Raw genomic sequence first — 23,810 nt, forward strand, 5'->3', positions numbered from 1 at the left:
AGATGCATCTATGCTAAACACTTGTTCAGATTTTGGGATGTTTTTTAGTTGCAGTGCAAATGAAGTGTTAGCAATGGCAGTGCTAGCAACGGCACAGATGCAGCACTTGAGAGGAGGCTAGAGTACGGATGCAGTGTTGACAGTGGCAGTGTCAGCAACAGTACAGTTGCAGCAACAGCGCAGTAGTTGGTGGATAACGTGTCAGACATCAGCGGCGCAGAGGACGATGTTATGAAGTCGGGATGATGCTTCAATGGGAGGCATTGCTAGAGCACGTTCCTCGCTAAGAGGAAGTGTTGATTTTGGTAGCATCGGATGTGCTCTAAGTCTCAAATTTTGCAAAGAGGTTTGGGCACATGTATTCCAACGAACCCAGAAAGCGTTTTTCGAAATTCCACCCGGAGACAATTTTATTAAAATAATCAATTATTTTTAATGGATCCTGTTGTCGCGCGGATTGGCACGACAACGCTCAGACCGGGGGCTGTCACTCTGATCCCAGGTCCCTCCGTTTAAGCCTGTCTCCCGCGGCTAAGGGGGGTAGTCCCTGTGAGATGATGAGACCAACTGTCGACCAGTTGGTTGGGAGACACGAGACACGATATGAAAAGCACTAGATGGATTTGATTAATTTAGCAGACCAGTGCCTTAAAAGATGATTACTTGTTAAATGATATAAAAATATGGACCATGAACAGCAATCATTTATCATTAAAAGCAAGATATCTGTTAAAACCACAAAGCCTTGTAATGACCAAACCTCAACAATGATATCCAAATTTTGATCAATGCTTTAAACAACAGCGAAATTAAGAATTATTAACCAGATATCAATTTCGTATCTCGACTTGAAAATTTAGATCTCAGCATGAAAGATATAACATGAAAAACCACTGAAACTGGCAAAAATAATTTTCCACAAAATTTAATTTTTTTTTTTTTTTTAAGATTTAAAATAAAATGAAAAATCTAACCATTAAAAAATTTAAAATTAAAATATGTACAAATCTAATTTAAAACATTATAAATCTAAATTCTAAAAATAAAACTAACACATTAAAAATTAATTAAATCAAATCTAAATAAACAAAATAAAATCTAATTAAAACAATAATTAAATCAAAATCTAAAACATACACATTTTTATTTTTTATTTTTTTGATCTTTTTTGAATCTATAATTAACAAAAAGAAACTAAAATAATTAAAATCTAAAAAATACGTAACTAAGCAGAACTTAAAAACTAAATTAAAATTTAAGTTATAATCTACGCTACCCCAAATCAAAATGAAACGAAACTCAAATCAAAACCCTAATTACCATCTATGCTAACTCTACAATGTAGAAAATAAACCAAAAAATAAAAATGCAGGCATATGTATATGAACGATGAAACGTGACCGGAATGAAAATTTCAATGCGTAAACCCTATACCACTGTGCGATATAACTCACGGTGGCTGAGACGTGAGGCTCAAATGCGTGATGCGGCGACCATAGATCGATTTGACGCAGATACATAAGAAATTTTACCTGAGCATAAGACGGCGAGAGAGAAAAACAAATCGATCTTACCAATAACACGTGAAGACGATGGCTGGACTTGAACCGTGCCCTTACTGCGATTTTTTAGCGTCATATATCTGATATTACCTTGCCCAGTGACTGGTTTTCAAATCGATTTAGGCGTGCTGATCAGATTAAGGAAATACGCAAATGTTGTGATCTGAGTGGAGCTGCGGAAGAGATCGTGACTAAGTTCAGGCACAAACAATGCACCTATACTCAAACAATCTGAGCAATTTTACGTTGAACGATTTCGGTTTGGATCGGATCCGCTGACTGATCGAAATGATTGAGCACATCGAAGGCTGCCACTGCACCTCTTATCTCGTGCCTTTCACTATCGCTGGATTCAAGGGCGGTAAATACTCTGCTGCTTGACCCTCAGATCATTATTTGATATGCGTTTGCAGTTTGAGGGGACAGCAGAGGCTTCTGACGGCGGTCGTGCAATTGACAAAACCCTATACCTGTAAAGAGAAAACAAAAGCCCAAATAAAAAAAAATCTGTATAAAACAGAAATTTAAAACCCTAATGAAAAAATTGTGAAAAGCAAAATTTTGAAAACCCTAGATCAGAAAAAATTGAAAAACCCTAAGACAGCTGATTAATTTACAGATTTGGCCCCTTAACAGCCAGATTCAGCAGTAGGTACAGAAATATTTTAAAGAAATAAAGATTTTCAGATTTTCACTGTGAAGAACTTCAGAAAATCTCTCATGCAAATTAAAAATAAACTGAATGATAGACCCAGGATCAAATCCAATTGGGCTCAGCAAAAAATGCTCGTGGGAGTTGGCTGGTTCAGCCGAGAACTTCCCCGAACGCCCACAAATTTCCTTCAGAAAATGTTTTCTGCACAGCTCAAAACAACCATCAGTAAAGAGGGCAAAAATGCTGCTAGATCTCAGAAAGTAATGGAGATACCTGCCATTACTTCAGAAACCCTAACAACACTCAAACCCTAGCAAGTGAACAAGATACCTGTGCTCACAATACTCTACAAAAAGCTATTATTAACGGCTGAAAATAACATATGCAGAAAATTAAACAATCTCACAGCATTTCAAGAGAGTAACACCAGCAAGATATGGACCCCAAAGTCTTCTTTTATTAACCAGAAACAGATTTACAAGAGAGCTCTTCAGTCTTAGACTCACAGATCCAATTCCAATGATCTGAAAATGACCCCTAGCACCCTACTTAAAGGAAATGACTCCAACGGCTAGTTCGAGTGATCCATGCTGAAATGATCTCGACCGTTGATGAGGATCAAGACATCTCTTGATCTCATCCGTCGATTTATTAATATTTTGCATGCATTCACTTAAAATATTATTATTTTTTTATTTTTTAATTTTTAATTATTTTATTAATTTTATTATTTTTATTCATTTTTTAATTTTTTATTTCATTTTAAAATGGATCATCGAACTAAGCCCTCGGAAACATCACCTAGGACCTAGGACTTAGGACTCATGAGGGGATTTAAAACATTTTTCGACCCTCAGGACACATTACATCATGACTTTTACAAATTTACATCTTAAGGGGACAAACCCATTTAATACAGACCCTCACAAATCACCCAGTTCTGCGACACAACTATAATCTAGCAGATCAACACACTAGGATTCTCCTAAAATTCCAATGACAAAATCCATCCCGGCTTTGGGGTCAGGTTTGAAGGAAAACTCTGCCGATCCATGGATCGGTGAGACGAAAAACCTTCCGGGACGTAGATTACCACTAGAAAGTTAGGTCCACCTAGGTAATTCACATACACGACTCACATCTGCTAAGATTATTTACAATTAATACATGCAGACTGGGTTTACAATTAACTTGATCAAGCTGCTGATGACTGCAGGATGGCACGAACACGTCGATCAAGTGCTGCCCCTTTCTGCCAAGAAAAGAGGGGGTGTACTGCATGGGGAGTTGACCGGTAGTGGTCAACAGATCCCTAAGTCTAAACTTAAGAAATTAAAATAATTAATGGGTATTAATCTAACTTTGTGTAATTGAGTAAATGAGCTTACAAATCATAGATCCAAGTGGACACTTCATAGTAGCATGCCCTTCCACAATGTGCTTTAAAACATACAAGTGTCTCCAAGTCCAAGAAGAAGGTTAACTAAGCGCCCTATTAGGGGAGTGACATGTCCATGGTACATCCATCAAGTGGCAGGTGGCATGTGATATAATGATTGAATGGAGTGGGGCATCAAGGGAAGGCTCCAAGCCACATCCCACAGTACATGGACAACTATAATAAGGGAAGCCCAAACTTGGGTGTATGAATGTAGGAGGGAGCATGTGAAAATTCCTAAACCCGAAATCCCTACTGCAACAAACTGATGTTACTTCTCCTGCTTGTTAAACCATACAAGTTCTTTACTGTGTTCTACAGTAAATATTGAAATAAATACAACTGCAACATTCACTATTTAAAATAATATGTCGAAGAACAAGAAAAAGATACAACACAATGATAGTTATTTTGCACAAATGTCCGAGGAAAAACCCAATACAGGAAAATCAGTGCAGGACCTCTAAAGGTTTTTATTATTACGCATTAGTAATTTCTGAATACAACTTTTGGATGCCTTCCCGGCAATCCAGCTACAAAGAATATCACTGACAGAGAGATCTATGACATTACCTCATACTATCACTGGAAATCCTGGTTGATCCAGCCCCTCAATGACTGCCTCGGCTGCCTCTGCCTGCCTCTGCGCAGTGTCTGTGTCAACCTAGCGCCAGACCCTCTGGGGATAACGTCACTAGTCTCACCTCCTAACCCCTAGTCTCACAACCCGACTCCCAGCTTCTAAAATCAATTCCTTTAGCAAATTTTCGGAATTACTCTCGGCTTTTGCGTTGCCTCTGCGTGAGCCTACGCTGCTCTGCGTTAGCCCCTCTAGCTCTGCACTGCCACTGCTAGATCTCCCTCTGCCTTCTCTGCTAAGTATTCTCCGATCGGGAAAGATTTCCCTTTGAATACTATCCTTGCCCCTCACTGCAAAAGCTCACTTTGAATTTCTCACCGGCAAATGCTCTGCTTCAGAGAATTCAATCTTGTGAACTCTCTTTATGTGTTCTCCAAGTGCCCATCAAGCCTTCTCTTATAATCCTATCGTTGATCAATCACCGGCCCAAATTAGATTCTAATCAATGGTAAGGATCATATTGACTTGATCATCGCCTTCTTCTAGAAGTCTCACCACAATTTAGATTAATACCCATTAATTATTTTAATTTCCTAAGTTTAGACTTCGGGTCCCATTAAAAATAAATAAGTATTTTAATAAAACTATCTCCGGGTGGAATTTCCCAAAACGATTCCTGGGTATTGTAGAATACATTTGCCTAAGCCTCCCTACAAAATTTGAGACTTAGAGCACATCCGACCGTACCAGAAATCAACACTCCCTCTTAGCGAGGAATGTAATCTAGCAATGCAACCTGTTGAACCATCACTCTGTTCTGTAACATCTCCTCTGCGTCGCTGATGTCTGACATCATGTCCACCAAATATTGCGCAAATGTTGCATCTATATTGCTACTAACCCTGCCACTGTCAACGTTGCATCTGTACTGCTACTAACCCTGCCACTGTCAACACTGCATCCGTACTACAACTCCCTCTCAATTTTACATCCATGATGTTGTTGGCATTGCCACTGCCATTACCAACTGCATCTACACTGCAACCTTCTCCAACTGTTGTTGCTACTGCATCGGCAACGGAAAATGATCCGAATTGGATCATTATATTAATTTGCATCCATCTCGATGCATTTGGAGTGGAAAAAGTGGAGGAATCAACCCACGCGACCATTTTTACTGGCGGGACCCAGTTTGGCAAAATGGGGTCTGCAACCTTCCTAGAGCGTTTTGAGGCATCAAACGATGCATTTTTGGGGTAAAACTTTGCCACCAACGCATAACACATTTTCATGTTATTCTACACACAAAGAGATTTCCAACAACCCAAGAATCACGTCAATCAAAGTCTGTATCCAAAAGTTATGCCACTCAGAAGTTGACCTTCTTATTTTCACACCTATAGTTCAGGAGGATGCCACGTCAGCCCCATTATTCATGGAAAAGGGGCTAGCCACATGTTTGTGATGTAAAAGAATCTAGAAGAGTTTATTTTGTAACTCTAGTTAAGAGTTGATGTAGTCAAACTTAACCACTAGTAGGCTATTGGGTTGTGTTATAACTGGGCCACTAGGAGGAAGAGACATTCGATTCTTTTAAGAGCATTTTGTTCCATAGTTGAGCAAAGATAGCCAGGAGAGATAGGAGGTAGAGCACACATAGAGGATCTATGCACTCTAGCAGCCCACGAGCCACAGAAATTACTTTTTTGTATTTGCAGCCATATTTCCAGACAGAGAAAGAGAGCGAAGCGGCCTCACCTTCCAGCTGGGTTTTCTCCCGAAAGGGTTTCCCAGAGAGCATCTCGTGTATTATGTGTGTGAACTTATTTTGTCGTTCTCTACTTTTCTGCTTGATTTACTTTTATATGCATGCACTAATTACAGTTAATTTTACAAATCTAGAAATTAAATAAAAGTGTAATAGTGTAGAATCTCAAATTTTTAATATAATATTATCAAATTTGTTGTGACGAACTATCCAGTGGAATATCCACGGCAGTTTACAGATCATTTAGTATCAGAACGAATTTCTTTGGGCATTTTGTGGAGATTACAAGGATCTAGATCGGCGAGGCCGAAAATCGTAAAACCCTAATCATGGGCAACAAATCTATAAACAAACCTCGTGATCCTGCAGAGATGAGGTTTTCGCGGCTCCAAGAACAAGTCGTGGATATAAACCACAATGTCAACCTCCTCATGGCAGCCCTAAGCAATAAGCTGGGGATATTTGGAAAAGAAGGGGGTTCGAATGTAGAGGACAAATCAGAAGAGGGATCGGGAAATCGGGAAGACGCAGATAACCAGCCAAATAAAGAACCCAAAAAAGATCAACCATGTTTGAGTGTCGTGAACCAATCCCTGTTTAAACTTGAAGCAAAAGTCAATATCAAGCCATACCACGCGAGATCAACGCTCTGAAGTTGAACCACTAGTTGCAGCAACTGGAAGTTTATTTCAGTGTCCATCAGATCGAGGAAGGGCAGAAGATCTCATTCACACGGCTGAAATTGGAGGGCCATGCACTAACTTGGTGGGAGAGCCACACGGAAACCCTGAGGTTGGAGGGAGAACCTCCAGTGACTAAGTGGGAGGATTTCAAAACCCTCATTAAGTCACAGTTTTATCCCATTGGGTACGTGGAAGACCAGTGGATCCAGTGGCATTACTTCAGGCAAAAGTCGGGCCAAAGCGTGCAGGAGTACACCACAGAATTAAGAAAGATGGCTATAATGTTGGGTATCTCTCCAAAGAACCCAGATGTACTCCTCAAGTATTTGGGGGGTCTGCACTGCCATTTGCATGAGCAAGTGATGTTGTTCAAGCCCAAAATGGTGGACGAGGCTTGTATGCAGGAACAGTACCTGGAGAACATAGGCCTAAAAAGAGTGCAATCAGAGCAACAAGACGCTTCTAAGGATGGGAAGAAGAAGCAAAAAGGGGGAAAAGATAAAAAGACAACAGCCACAGCACACCAGTGCAAAGATCCTAGCAACCATTGCAACCACTGCAACATTGATGGCCATACAGAGGATAAGTGTTGGAAGTTGCATCCAAAGCTAAACCCGAAGAACAAAAAGAAAGATAATAAGAAGAAGAATCTCATGGCCATTGATTCGAGTAACCAAGTTGAAAGAAGCTCAGACGTGGATGAGAAGATTGTCTGTACATCACTGCAGAAGGAGGTGAATCTGAATAAACTCCATCAACAGAAAGAGAAAGAAATGACCAAACTCTTCCATGTAAAGATATAGGTGAAGAAGACGAAAATTGATGCTCTGTTTGACTTAGGATCGCAGGCAAATCTCATTGCAGTAGATCTAGTCAAGAAGTTAGGGGTGGAAGTTCGTGATCATCCAAACCCATATCCACTGGGATGGGTACATAAGGATGCAGAGCTTAAGGTAACAAAAAAGTGTAAAATTAGATTTGCTATCAGTGCTGATTTTATTGATGAAGTAGATATGGATGTGGTTCCCCTTCATGTATATGGAGTCGTGTTTTGGAGTCCATACATGTACATGCGTGATGCAATATTCATGAGGATAGCTAACCAGTATCGGTTCATCAAGGATGGAAAATCATTCATCATCAACACGCACAAAGGCAAGTCTAAAATTTCACTAGTAAGTGCCAACCAAGCCAAGCAATCGATCAATTCCTGCAATAAGTATGTTTTATTGTTTTTAAGAGAAAATCAGCCTGTAGAGGAGTCAATAAGAAGTAAGGCATCCCTAGAGGGGTGTACTAAGAAACAAAAACAACAATTGGAGGAGTTGTTACAGGCATACAAGGACGTGTTCCGAGAGCCTAAAGGGCTACCCCCTAAGAGAGAAGTGGAGCATGAGATCCAGATATTGCCAGACTCCCCATTGCCAAATATTGGGTTGTACAGGCAATCTGTTATAGAAGCAAGTGAGGTGAAGAAACAATTGCAACAGCTACTGGAACAGGGTGTCATTTGACTAAGTACATCACCATTCACCCATCATCATTGTGCCAAAGAAGGATGTGACTTGGCAGATGTGTATAGATTACAGGGCGTTGAATAAAATCATACTCAAGAACAGATACCCCCTACCCAGGATAGACGATCTTCTAGATCAGTTGCAGCAAGCAAAGTATTTCACCAAGCTAGACTTGAAGTCTGGATATCACCAAGTTCGAGTCAAAGAAGAAGATACATGGAAGACCGCCTTCAAAACCAGGCAAGGTTTGTATGAGTGGTTAGTTATGCCATTTGGCCTATGTAATGCACCAGCTACATTTATGAGATTAATGAATGATGTACTGCGCCCTTTTATAGATTCATTTGTTATTGTCTATTTGGATGATATACTGGTATATAGTACTACCTAGGAGGAGCATATTTCACATTTGACGCAGGTGCTGGAAACATTGAAGAAGCACCAATTGCTAGCAAATCTCAAGAAGTGCGAGTTTGCGCAACAGTCTTTGGTGTATTTGGGATATGTGATTGGTGGAGGAGAATTGAAGATAGATCCTTCCAAGATGGAAGCCATCATGAAATGGTCGATGCCTACTAATGTTACTGAGGTTAGGAGTTTCATTGGAGCAGCACAATACCTGAGGAAATTCATAGTCTCGTTTTCAGCAGTAGCAGCACCGCTCCACGCCATAAAAGTAAGTGGCAAGGGTTTCCAGTGGGGAAAAAGGATAGCAGAAGGATTTCGATGAGTTAAAGAAGAAGATCAGTGAAACACATGTTTTGGCATTACCAAACTTGCAACGGCCCTTTGAAGTGGAGACAACTGCGAGTGGGTATGCTATGGGAGCTGTCTTGATGCAAGGAGGAAGGTTTGTTTGCTACCATTCTGAAGTATTTCATGGGGCAGTTCTTAACTACCCTACCTACGATAAGGAGCTCTATGCCATGGTGCAAGTTGTGAAGAAGTTGAAGCACTATTTGATGGGAAAGGAGACAATAATCCACACGGATCACCAGCCGTTACAGTACCTGCAGTCCCAAAATAAGCTACAACAGACAAGGCATTACAAGTGGACGGGGATTTTACAGTAGTTTCATTTGGTGATCAAGTATAGGAAGGGCAACACAAACAAGTTGACCGATATGCTTTCAAGGCCACCCACATCAAAGATTACAGGCTTTGGGGACTCTTATGCACATGGATCCATTCACCCATGATGGATAAAGAGAGGAATATTCAGAAGATGAGGACTTCAAGGAGGTGTATCAACAATTGCAGAATCAAAGTCATGTGCATGATGGCAATAGCGTTGTTGACTACCATCTCCAAGACGGGTTACTCTACAGGCCGGACAAGCTATGTGTTCCTAAAGGTGAGCGTTTGCAGCTAATTAGAGAGGCTCACACCTCTAAGGTTGCAGGGCACTTTGGTGTAGGGAAGACCGTAGCTAGCTTGCAGAGATATGTGTATTGGCCCAAGATGCAAGAGCAGGTAGCTAGGTTCATAAGAGGATGCATGCTTTGATGTACCAGCAAGCCTAGCAATAAGAAACAGAGTCTGTATCATCCCTTACCTGTACCTACTCATCCTTGGGAAAGCATTTCCATGGACTATGTGGGAGGTTTACCGACAACCAGGAAGGGACATGACTACCTATTCGTGGTAGTTGACAAGTTCAACAAGATGTGTGTTTTGATGCCCTGTAAAAAGACCATCAGCAGAAAAGAAACAACAAACTTGTTCTTTGTACAGGTCTGGGTACACTTTGGGATACCAAGGAGCATCATTTCAAACAGGGGTACAAGATTTCTCAATGCATTCTGGACTACATCGTGGGAGAAGATGGACATGAAGTTGAAGAGATCTACAACACTCCATCCATAGACTGATGGGTAGACATAAGTAGTCAACAGGACTTTGGTGCAGCTTCTAAGGGGTTACAACCAGAAGCATCCGAAGACCTGGGATGAAAACCTGGTATATATACAACATTCTTATAATAGAGCAGTCCACACTTCTACAAGAAAGTCTCCATTTGAAACTTGTTTTGGATATTTGCCACCTTCACCTTTGAATATTGCATATGGGCAGCAAGGAGTGAAGGAAGACATTACAGGAGATGCTTTGAGGGCTGAAAAATTTATAGAGAAGATTAGACAGATCCATCTACAGGTACAGGAAACACTGCAAAAGTCATAGGTGAAGTATAAGGATAGGCATGATTAGCACACAACAGAGAAATCATTCAAGGTGGGAGACAAAGTATGGCTACAATTGAACAAGCAGAGGTTGCAGGGGCCTGGTAAGAAAATCAAGGCTCTAAGGTATGGTCCCTTTGAGATACTAGAAAAGGTGCGTGATAATGCCTATCGACTTAGTTTACCACCATATATGCACATTTACTCAATTGTAAATGTAGAGAATTTGAAACTCTATGAGCCTTCCATGCTAGATCAAGAAGAGGAACAGGTGCTACCTTCAGTGGAGGATTTGAAACTAGACACTTAGGTTGAGTTCACAGAAGATATAGTTTTGTAGAAGAGGTCCAGAACTACAAGACAAGGGCAACAAGACCTTTGGCAGCTTCGGTTGATGGGGAAATTTCCAGGCAAAGCTAAATGGTACACCAGAGAGAAGGTGGAGGAAAAATTTCCTCACCTATTTCAGTAAAATCTTTTGGGGACCAAAAGCCGCCCAAAATGGGGAGTTGTGATCCGAATTGGATCATTATATTGTTTGTCATCCATCTCGATGCATTTGGAGTGGAAGAAGTAGAGGAATTAGCTCATGAGACCGTTTTTATTGGCGGGGCCCTATTTGGAAAAACGGGGTCTGAAACCTTCCAAGAGTGTTTTGAGGCATCAAACGACGTTTTTTGGGGGTAAACTTTGCCGCAAAAGCACCACACTTTTTCATGCTATTCGTAGGTGAAGTATAAGGCTAGGAATGATTAGCACAGAACAAAGAAATCATTCAAGGTGGGAGACAAAGTATGGCTACAATTGAACAAGGAGAGATTGCAGGGGCCTAGTAAGAAAATCAAGGCTCTAAGATATGGTCCCTTTGAGATACTAGAAAAGGTGGGTGATAATGCCTATCGACTCAGTTTACCACCATATCTGCACATTTACTCAATTGTAAATGTAGAGAATTTGAAATTATATGAGCCTTCCATGCTAGATCAAGAAGAGGAACAGGTACAACCTTCTGTGGAGGATTTGAAATTAGACGCTTAGGTAGAGTTGACGTGAGATACAGTTTTACAAAAGAGGTCCAGAACTACAAGACAAGGGCAACAAGACCTTTGGCAACTTTGGTTGATGGGGCAATTTCCAGGAAAAGCTAAATGGTACACCAGAGAGAAGGTGGAGGAAAAATTTCCTCACCTCATTCAATAAAAGCTTTTGGGGATCAAAAGTTGCCCAAAATGGGGAGTTGTGATCCAAATTGGATCATTATATTGTTTGTCATCCATCTCGATGCATTTGCAGTGGAAAAAGTAGAGGAATCAGCTCACGGAACTGTTTTTATTAGCGGGACCCAATTTGGCAAAACGGGGTCCACAACCTTCTAGGAGCGTTTTGAGGCATCAAACGACATTTTTTGGCCGTGAAACTTTGCCGCAAAAGCACCACACTCTTTCATGCTATTCTACGCACAGAGAGATTTCCAATGGCGTACGAATCGCTTCAATCGGAGTCTGTATGCAAAAGTTATGCCACTCAGAAGTTGACCTTCTTGTTTTCACACCTACGGTTCAGGAGGATGCCGCGTCAACCCCATTATTCATGGAAAAGGGGCTAGCCATGTGTTTGTGATGTAAAAGACTCTAAAAGAGTTTATTTTGTAACTCTAGTTAAGAGTTGATGTAGTCAAACCTAACCACTAATAGGTTATCGGGTTGTCTTATAACTGGGCCACTAGGAGGAAGAGACACTCGAGTCTTTCAAAAGCATTTTGTTCCATAGTTGAGCAAAGATAGCCAGGAGAGATAGGAGGTAGAGCACACACAGAGGATCTGTGCACTGTAGCAGCTCACGTGCCACAGACATTACTTTTTTGTATCTGCAGCCATATTTCCAGACAGAGAAAGAGAGCGAAGTGGCCTCACCATCCAGCTGGGTTTTCTCCCGAAAGGGTTTCCTAGAGAGCATATCTTTTGTATTATGTGTGAGAGCCTATTTTTTCGTTCTCTACTTTTCAGCTCGATTTACTTTTACATGCATGCACTAATTACAATTAATTTTACAAATCTAGAAATTAAGTAAAACTGTAACAGTGTAGAATCTCAAATTTTTAATATTATATTATCAAATTTGTTGTGACGAACTATCCAATGAAATATCCATGACAGTTTATGGATCAGAAAAGCATCCCAAATTACTGAAATGGTGTTCAGTATGATGCATCTCGTTGCTACTAATCTCTACGCTGATCCTCTAAATCCTGTGCATTGTTGCTGACCTTTGCTCTGTGCCATTCGCACTGTTGCCAACTCTGCTCTGCGTTGTTGAGTCTCTGGCGCTCTTATCCACTGCAACTATCACTCCTGCACCAACTGACATTGGTCCATCCTGCTACATCTGATTTGGGCTCCCATAGCAAGGAATTGATTCGAGAGGTGGGCTCCTCAAGGATCCTGCCCATCTGTAGCTCTTTCGAACTACAGCTCTAAATGAGCCCACCTACCTCATGGAGGTATCTCAGCTGTCATGGCAAACTTATCCTGCTCGATCTTTGCGGCTGCAACCTTTGGATCATGCTTCTCATCTTTTTCCTTCTGCCTAAGAGGACACTATGTTGCGTAGTGGCCGAATTCACCACACCTGAAGCATTTGATCTTCGAGACGTCCTTCTTCTACCTCCGTTGTTCCTGTTGCCCCTTAGATGCAAGCGTTGCATTCTCATCCTCCTCCTTGGGCTTCGACCCACTGTCATTGCTTCCATCAAGTTTACACTTGACCAAGTCCCTCCTCAGCTCCTCTTGCTCAAGAGTTGCCAACATCTCATCCTAGTTTGGCAAAGTCGCCCTACCCAGGATGCTCTGGACAAAGACTTGCCACTCCTCTGAGACTGACTTGAGGGCCAATCTAACCATCTCGGATCCTTGAGGTGTCTACCCCAGAACTGCTAACTCATCAAGGCTCCCCTGAAGCTTCGTGAGGAACGGATCAATGCATTCCCCTTTTTGCATTTGCATTGATCTCAACTTCTGCTCCAAGTACATCTTCTGTTGCTCGGAAGATCCTTGATACAACGTCACTGAATAAATATTGTTGAGGAACTTGGCTTTGCTAATCATAACATAAGCTCTTGGAATTGCCATTCTTCATTCATAACCTTGTCGCATTAGATTCTCTTGTCTCATAAGTAAAATCAATTCGCATAGTAATAATCATTTTCTAATTGTGCTCCCTCTATTGTCACATTGCTTCATTTGAGATAGTTGTTAATTTACTTGTTAACTGCTTCATCTAAATTTCTCTCATATTGATTATCATTGTGAACATGTGAATTAAATTGAATTGGAGTACTTAGTTTAATTAATTATCTCATTGAAGGCTTCAATAATATCTTGCATTTCATTCTAGGACTAGAAGTGCATATTTAAAATACACCTCAAAGCATAAGCTTGGTTGTAAGCAGATAGGACCACCTTTCTCACCCAGCTTGCGAAATTTAGACCCTCATTTGTCATTAACATAGGTTACCTTGCAGTTCTCTTGCGGGCAATCCTTTGTAGGAACGGAGACACTTGGGTGGTTAGAACTCCACGGGAGGTATCGTTAATAAGGCCTTATCCTCCTTCCTTTGGACTTCTCCACAACCTACATTCAAGACTAACTTCGAAACAATTGAGAGAGGATTAACCTAAATAAGCATTCTAACTAAAATTTACCAAGACTCTGCATCTCACTTAGTTTTAGGTGTTGCATCTCATATAGGATAGTGTTCATCCTAACAGCAACTGCTCATCCAGTAACTTGGAATTTAATCTACATTGTGCAAGTAAATTGACTCCTAAGACACTGCTCTCCAATTGATAATTTCAATAAGTCTAATCAAGTTGTGCAAAATAATTTAAACTTGCCAATCATCCTTCACCAAGCTGCGAGGCTACACAGTTGTGTATCCCAAACTCATCATCTCATCCATAGGGACTACCCCCCTTAGCCTGCTTTAGGGAGACAGCTTAAATGGAGAGGGTGAGGATCAAAGCGACAACCCCTACCCTGAGCGTTGTCGCATTCTCGTGTACAATTTGGGCGACAACACAATCTATCACACTCTCTAAGATAGATAGTAGTCATCTTGGCAAGATTTGTACTAACCTTCAAAGAAAAATAAAGTAAAATACCCTTCTAGGGTTCAATTGCTTATTTCCAAGCCCACTAGGGTTTCACACCCAACAAACTATAATAGGTCGAGCACCTCACCCAAGTCTGCAACAACTAAAATATGCAACTGCCTCTTCACTCAAAGAGTGATCTCAATGAAATCAACTTTGATACCAAGTGGAACTTTTATGAAATCTAGTGCTTAACAATTTCAGGAATTTCACCTCAACCTTGAGGTTCTTCGTATTTATTTCCTGTTAACTTTCAGCTTTATGACTGAATCTGAAATATAGATTACAGCATCATATATTTCACTTTTCTCCAATCAAATACTTAGGGCAGCCCAAGAATTATATTTCAAGTTAATTATGTTTTTATCCCTAATGGCACAATCCCAAACATATAACAAATCCGAAAATAACTTATAAACAACGAATTTGTTACAGCCACAAATCTGCTCTCTTAGCTTCTATTTACATGTTAAAGCACTGAACAACATCTGCACACTGTTATGTTAAGTCAGCATACATAATCAGCAATAGAAACTACTTAGCTACCATGAGAACATAAGTTGAAAAATCAGATCTGCACGTACACAAAGTTTGGACAGCAAAAGTCACTTCATATATACATAAGAACGAAGTTACATGTACATACCAACAGCTTATCATGAGCTGGTACATGATTGTCCTTCAAGCTTATTACAAGCATGAACACTCCAATGCATCCCAAACCAAGCTAAGACATATACCATCAAAAGAAAACCTTAACCAACAAATATGGTTTAGCAAGGCATTACAACATGCTACACCTGATGTCTCCATGTAATGTCCTAGACCACTTGGGAAGCTTATGACAGAGTCCGCTAGCCTAAAGTGGTTCCCATAGGCCAAAGCGGGGAAATATTTAATAAAGGGGACTTATATTGCCTAAGGACAAGGTTGCATGAAACGGGGAAACGGGTACGAGTTTCCGAAACGGGAAGCGATACGAAACGCGATCTCCCCAAATTTTGGAAACGGGGAAACGCGAATATATATATATATCTATATATATATATATATATATATATATATATATATATATTAGGACATTTAAGAAATATGTGCAATCATAAAGCATATATGATACATTCTAATTTATTACATTACGATAAAATTGTCAATGCATAAACTATACGTATCTAAATTTACATCACATTTACTCATGAATAATCACATACTGAAAATAAAAATATCCAAAATCAGCCACGAGAAATTTCTAATTTCTTGTCTCGTGCTTGAATGGGAGTCTCCTCCATAGTCGAACGACCTTAGTGCTCTTGATTAAATACAAGTTTCATACCCTAGTACCCTACATTCTCTTTATTATTGGGAGTCTCCCCTGGATAGAGGGCTTGGTTCTCTTGATTAAATACAAGTTCCATACCCTAGTACATGATAAAATCCAATGGAAACATTGCAATCCGCCCAATCCTGAAATCTTGAAAAACAGATAAGTCTGCTGGATTTTGAGTGAGATCTAAAATTCTACTTTTTCCATATGAAATCCAATGAGGGCGAAACCACTCTCAAACATCCTGAGTCATTTCATGGTAATGTTAAAAATTTAAGTAAAAGGATGAAAATGAAAAATAAAGGAGAATATCACTTTTACTTTAAGAATTTAACATTACCATGAACTGCATATCAACACTAGGGCAAAAGTTCACTTTTATAACTTTAGACAGGCATCTAGAAGCAACTAGAAGTCACTAGGCTAACGTAGGAATAGATTAGAAAACAAATAAAAATAAAAACACAAGTAAATGCTGAAACGTGGGTCGTACGTCCCTGAAACGCGTTTCAGGCTGTACTGGCCACGTTTAAGTTTTGTGAAACGTGGCAGTACGGCCCGAAACACGTTTCAGGGCCGTACCAAACGCGTTTCAGCGTTTCGTACTCGTTTCCGTATGGAAACGCCCTCCTGCCCCACGTTTCCTGCAACATAGCCTAAGGAAAACATTATAAAATCCAAAAAGGAGAAAGGGTGATATTTCCTAGGCAAGCTAAAGTCACTTTAACTTTATAAAGTGAAATATCATAAACTGACTTTATAAAAGTTGATTTAATAAAAAGGGAAGGTGAAAAGGCAACCCTAAACTCATAAAAGAAGGAAAATGAGGAGACTCTCCTCATTTGTGCATATGTGAGTTTGGAGAACGAGCTTTTGGAGAGAGCTTGAAGGAGAAGCTTAGGGTCTTGAAACCCTAGCTGCCATAGCAGACTTTGGTGTTGAAACTAGACACCCTAGTTTGGGATATGAGAGTGAAATCACTCAGATTTCACCACTGTGTTCAACGAAGAACAAGATTTCCATAAGGTATTCATGTGTTATCCGTTGATTTTAGAGGCTTATTCGATGTTTTCTATTCAATTTTTACAGATTGAAGGATTCATGGAAAACTGAGCACACAAGACCCAATCTGAGCCAATAGAGAGAGATTGTGTACAGGGGAACTTATTACTCCAACTTCTTGGGGCCCACGAATTAGTTGAAAGAGTCCGCTTATTTTATTGTGGGAGGCAGTGCAAATATGTCCAACATAGGAAAAGCATATTGCGCCACGTGACTGGAGTTTGATGGAAAGTTAGGGGAACGAGTTTCCATCCACCAGTGACATGATTCCCACCCTTTAGTGAACCAAGTTATGCCAAAATTTATCTATTGGGTTGCGGCTATAGCAAGTACGAGTTTCCTTGAGAAGATGGGTTCGATTTTGAAGCGAACAAAGTTCCTTCTACAAATTAATTACTCCAAAAGACTTGGAATATAAAGATATCCATGAGGATACAAATATTATATATTAAAATGTTTGAATAAAAATGAATGAATTACAATGAGAACGAGAGGCTTGCTTATATATTAGGCAAGGGTCTCTTCATGAAGAGTCATGTCCTATTAGACATGCCACTTCAGCCTAATTACTAGCTTAACTAATCATTATTTATGATTATTATTGTTTACAATTATTTTACATTATTTATATATATTTTATTCGTTACATTGACTCCTTCCTCAAAAAGCTTTGTCCTCAAAGCTTGTCGATGAAAAAGGCTTGATCCATTTTTCAGCTTCGAAAGTTTTTCTGTCTCGGATCTTCGTCGATACAAGCTGATATGATCTTCTAAGTGACAAACAAAACTGTCGCACTGAGAAGGGATCAGACCATCCTAAATTAATCTTCTGTATAGTATTCTGATCACTCGAATTTTGTAACGACTTGTCATCGTAGGACTGGATTGAGGTTACATTACTCTTCCTTGGAACATCAGTTTGTTGTTTCTGGTCTGAATGGTTCGGATATGTAGCATGGTTGGTTTATCTATTCTCATGATTCGGATGCCGATATGGAACTTTACTTTCCCTTATTGGGCATGTGGCAATTTTTAGATTCTCTTCTGGCGAAGATGTTGTTGAGTTGGTTATGGAACGTTCTCCTGGGAAGTTCATTGTCTGAACTGCAACATCCAAGCACGTCTTTTCTTCAACTTGCTTGTCTTCTTCCTGAGTTGTGACATTCACTGAATCGGTATTTGTTGTTTTGTCATCAACTTGAATTCCTACACTTGATGCTTCTTTCTCATTAAGTTGTTGTACCTTGTTCTAATGACGTGTTATCCTTCTTAAGTTTCTTAATTTGTGTCAGTAATTTTTCGCTATGGTTTTTAAATCGAGAAATTTCTTCATTTTTGTCAACAGTGATTTTGTCAATTTCACTTTGCATATTTTGTAATACTTTTTTACTTTCTTGAGACATTACTTTTGAAATATCTAAGATTTCTTCTGGTGTTACTGAATTTGGTTTTAGTGTAAAATCTTGGAGCGTTATTTTCTTCTTCTTGTAAGAAAATGTTAAAAACTTCTTCTTTGTATTTAAGATGACAGATCCTATAGTTTCCATCCAGGGTGATCCCAAAACAATGTCACTATCGTCAAGAAATAAGGTTTTCATGGTGAATTGCGAGGTAAAAGTGTAATCTCCAATATGTAGGTGTAGATTGGTTATGTCATATTGTTTGTCATATTCACCATAAATATTCTTTTCAACTATATTTGATTCAAGAATCACCAATTGGTTAGCACATTTAGGACTAACATAATTACTTTTTTTTAGCAGGACTGATAGAGATTATGATATCTCTTCCTGCGAGTGACCCTTTGATTTTAAATAGTGTATCAACACATTTACTAAAGGTTTTAGAAAATCTTCCCTCTTTCATTTCTGAACTACACTCAATTTCTTTATCGTCAACAGTTGACTCCATTTTTACTTTGTTAAGATGAACTTGGGATTTTATTTTTTTTTTAAGTAATTCCTTTTATAAAACTTCAAAACTTTGTTACTTCTTTGAATCTCAGAATTCACCTTTATATATATATATATATAATCTGCCCTTTTTTATATAATATATATATATTTTTAAATTAATTAATTAAAATATATTATTTTAATTAATTAATGTTACTTAAATATATGTATTTTTTTTAATTATTTTAATTTGATTTAATTAATTTAAATTATCTTTAAGTTTATAAAGTAACTATTATACTTTATATGACTCAACCAATTTATGCAAAGTCGAAATGTGCATACGATATACTCTCACAGCATTTGATTGGGTCACGTTAGTGAACAGTCACATGACGAATGGTTTGACCGTCGACCCTTCGATATTTGTTCACAATGGCAAGGGTTCCGATGACGTGGAGCACGGTGAGGTGTGGGATGGTACACTATGCAGTGTGGGTGCAGTCACGGGTTGAGGCAGTGGGATGGAAACAAATGGTGACAAGGTGAGCGTAGAGCATGATAGCATGGTATGGCTGCCGAATAGTGGCAACGTAGAGCGTGAGGTGAATGGAGATAGAATGGTGATAGCGTAGAGCGTGGAATGTAGGTGGCAGTGGACAGTGAAGAGTTGAGGGAAGCGAGGAGTGGCAGACGACAGCTGGTACAAAGAAAACCTGTATGCAAGAATATGATTGTGTCGGACGTTGAAGGGGAGTGGCGAATTTCTTTTTAATAAATAATCTTTATTATTGTTTTTGCTATATATATATATATATATATATATATATAGCCATATATAGCCAAAGGCCTCATAGCGAGACGGAGAAACCCCAAAATATTTAGCAAACTTGAACTGCAACAGCAACAAATTTGACGAAGAGTCGATGGCCAAAGACTTGGATTGAAGAGCGTGGCTCTGTGCAGCGGTGAAGCAGCCAGAGGATTGACTGCTCTAATATCAAATGAAGCGAACAAAGTTCCTGCTACAAATTCATTACTCCAAAAGACTTGGAATATAAAGATATCCATGATGAGGATACAAATATTATATATTAAAATGTCTGAATAAAAATGAATGAATTACAATGAGAACGAGAGGCTTGCTTATATATCAGGCAAGTGTCTCTTCATGAAGAGTCATGTCCTATTAGACATGCCTCTTCAGCCTAATTACTAGCTTAACTAATCATTATTTATGATTATTGTTGTTTACAATTATTTTTTATTATTTATATATATTTTATTCGTTACAGATTTCCCCTTACACTTGCTGCTGAATGTGCTATCAGTTCCCTGGGTCAAATCTCGGCATTTAAGGGACAAATACATCTCTGTTGTAAGGCCAGATAAACTACCTGTGCATATATATCAGGTTGACTAAGTTGGCGCATGCTGGAGTTGTCTTGGACCGTGTGGGAGCTGAAGATTTTACCCATGCATACATCCCTAATTTCTGAGTAAGACGCTGGTCGTCTCAGAAAAAGGCCATCCTGGGTGGTCCCACCTACCACCATTAGCTGACTGGACGTGTGCTTAAATTTGAAGCCTAAACTGTCTGTGTTTTAACTGGGCATCACATTCCAGAGTTCACAAATCAGAGCATCACTTATCTCTACTGGAAGCCATTGTACACCTGGTTCCACGTTAATCTTCATGTTGTGTATTATTTCATGTATTGAGAATGAATGTTGTATGCTGTTCAGTACATCAGTGTTACGCAGGTCCCTCGGGGATTTTATCAATTTTCTGAGTTTAGAATTAAATATCAGTTGCTATTTCTATATATATTTGTCACTGTGTGTTGCAATTAGCGCCAATAAACATACTTATCTACAGCAGTGTAATTGTGTCATGTTTCTTAACAGGCTACATTGAATGAAAATAACAAAACTTAGAATTTGTTGGTCATATTGGAAAAAATTTGTAGTGGAAATTTTACATTCCAAAGGCTCAACAAAATGCTCTTTCTGCAAGCTTGCCTCACACAAACTCTCTAAGTAAACTGCTCCAAGTCCTCTCTTAGGTTTCTTTGCCACAAAACCTAGGTCCTTCTCACACAAGGACGTCAAACCTATCACTTCAATTCTCCTCTAGATTTTGCCTCTCACAAGCCAGAATGTCTCTCTCTCACTCTTTCATAAAGACAAGTACAAGGGCATAAAACAAATTTATCTTCAAGATACAATGATCTAATTATCTCTCACATGCTTTCTACATGTTTACAACTAAAGACACTCTCCTCCCCTTGTATATAATAGGTGAGAGAGACAAACAATAGCAAAGTGGACTAAGTCGATAAGTAATCGAATCTAATCTTCAAGATAACATGTCCAAGTGAAGCACTCTCTCTCCAAAGTGTACACATGTCAAGACAAGGCTTCTCATAGTGTGCTCTCCAAGCATGGGCACCAAATGTCAAGTACTCCTAATCACAATGCTTCTCACTCTCTTAGATGAGCACCCAATGCTCCAATGCTCCTCAACATATGTGCCTTGGGTCCACATACAACCCCAAGCAACATGCCTTCAACCAAAGCATCTTCAAGTCAAGTAGTGAACCTCCTAAGGCATGCAAAGTGGTCTCGATGTTCCTATGGCTAAATGCCCTCCTTCCTTGTGTCCAGTACTCCTCCAAGTTATACCCAACACCAATGCAAGCAACCATCCTCCTCAACACGTGCATCATGTAGAAGATATAAATGCCGCATAATACAACAACCTTATAAAAGGAGTGTGCCACATTTAGAACCAAGTCCAAGTTCATGAAACCACCTATAGAAAGCTCTCCAACTCGTCAACCAAAGGGTTTAAGATACAACTAAGGCGCTAGCACCTCACATTAAATGAAAGCACCATTAGCATGGTGTAAACAATTCTGGAGTAACCCAAAAGCTAACAGCAAGTTCCATGCATGTGTCCTCACCCACTGACTGTCTACATAACTACCACTATTACTCCATTAGATCCATCTATTCTTCCTTAATCAATGAGCCTCCCTCATCACTGCAATCAACAAACTGGTCCACACGGGTTGGAATGTGGCATTTCTTAGAAAGAAGAACTTGGAGAAACAGGGAAGATATAACAATCTTAAACTCTATTAATGAACAGACTCACAACATTACTGAATTGAACAAGTTACCTAATGTTTGTACAAACTAAAAAATGGATTATAGAAAAGAATGAATTGCAGTTGACTTCATTGAGAGTTCTACCATAAGTTCTATGTCGAACTTTATCCATCACACTTTGACTTTTCACACAAGTTGATCAAAGTATTCCACTATTGTTGCATGAAGAATGAATATGACTATATCTTGTCTATTTTTAGCATGCTCCTCAAATAACAAAAGAGATAATGATGGTGATTTGCATTCCTTTTGTGAATGGAATCTAGAAGAGCCATAAAAAACATAGAAAAATATTGTAGAGATATAATTCAGCTGCCCAGAAATGTGGAAAGCCAAAAATTTAATAAACAAAGTTGCATCTCATAACATGACATGATATCAGAAAATAGTACCTGGTGATCTTCTCTATTAGGATCAAATGTAGCTTCTATGCGATCCTTCAATCTTTGAAACCTTTCTTCCTAAAATTACAACCAATGCCACCTCAAGTAAAGTATCCAAATATTAAAAGTAAAGGCTATAAAAATAATGCTCTCCAAAATCAATGTCATGCTATCAATCTACACCTAAACTCCTTACAAAATAATAAAACTAATAAATAACATGACCAAGAATACAAGAAGATTAGACAATTAAGATGATGTCATTTATAAATCCAATAAATGAACATAATAGCAAGTCAATGAGAATCAGAAATACAATCCATTGAGGTCCATGGTGGAAGTGAAAATGCAATTCTTATCCCTAATTCACAAAAAAAATTAAAAAATAGCCAAAGAGGTAAATAATAGTAATCATTAACAATATAAATAAATCGTTTATTCCAAATATAATATATGGACCCAAAAAAATGGCTTGTCATCCTCAACTAAGAAAGAGGACCAAGGGAGCATCTCGAAGCACATTCGAGATGAAAGTAGAATGAGGGAAGTGTTGATTTTGGATAGCATTGGATGTGCTCTAGCTCCGAAATTTTGTGGAGGGGCTAGAATACATGAGATCTCCAAGACCCAGAAATCGTTTGGAGAAATTCCACCTGGATGAAGAGTTATTAAAATAATTAATATTTTTAATGGCTTCCTAAGTCTAAACTTAGGAAAATAAAAATATTAATGGGTATTAATAAGAATATGGGTGAGAAATGTTGAATTTTCTAAGTCTATCAGCTAGAAAATTAATTTGTATTCTGCTAGTTTATTTCTTCTACTTGTAAATTTTGAACAAGTTATTTAAAACATTTAAATACCAAAATAAACACAATACAATCACAATATCAACAGATCATCAGCTGAAAGAAAACAAACACACAAGTGACACCGTTATTTTTGGACAAATGTCCCTGGAAAAACCCAATGCGGGAAAACCAGTGCAGTTATTCTGAGGGTTTATTATTATGCAGTATTTCCTTGAGTATAACTGGGTGCCTAATCGGCTGACCGACAGAGAAAAATACACAACAGCAATACCTCTATATTCGGAAACAGGTATTCAGAAAACCTATCCCACGAAACCCTCTATGGCGACTCTGAAGCTCAGCGTTGGCCCTTCTGGCCTCTGCGTCAGCCTCCTGCTGACCTGCGCCAGCCCCAGGACCCTATGCATCAGCCCTCTAAGGCACTGCACAGCCTCTAGTACCCTATGCATCACTCCAGCAACCTCTGCATGGATGACGCAGTCCCTCTGGCCTTTGCGTTGTCTCTGATGGGCTCTGCATGGCCTAAACTGGTTGCTACTCTCGCTCTCCCTGCTTCTACACTGGTCTCTCAATATTGTCTCTGCCTCTCTATCCAATACTCACTGCCCCTCGCTACTGATCACTGATA

The 23,810-nt window shown here is 39.2% G+C and overlaps 1 protein-coding gene across 7 annotated transcripts in view; it reads right to left on the reverse strand.

Moving 5' to 3' along the window:
* Positions 1 to 23,810, reverse strand: part of LOC149267391 (uncharacterized) — a 423,973-nt gene that overhangs the window by 188,247 nt on the left and 211,916 nt on the right. For 6 of the 7 annotated variants that reach the window (XM_089432472.1, XM_089432448.1, XM_089432480.1 and 3 more), the window contains one exon: positions 22,380 to 22,448. The exons of the other annotated variant lie outside the window; for it this stretch is intronic. In XM_089432472.1, coding sequence (XP_089288598.1) covers positions 22,380 to 22,448 — 69 coding nt within the window. The remainder of the gene's footprint in view (positions 1 to 22,379; positions 22,449 to 23,810) is intronic. 7 annotated transcript variants of the gene reach the window in all.

The sequence above is a fragment of the Pinus tabuliformis genome, chromosome 6 (genome assembly GCF_031772625.1).
Source record: "Pinus tabuliformis cultivar Carrire ecotype Pingquan chromosome 6, CPIR1, whole genome shotgun sequence".
Classification (NCBI taxonomy): Eukaryota; Viridiplantae; Streptophyta; class Pinopsida; order Pinales; family Pinaceae; genus Pinus; species Pinus tabuliformis.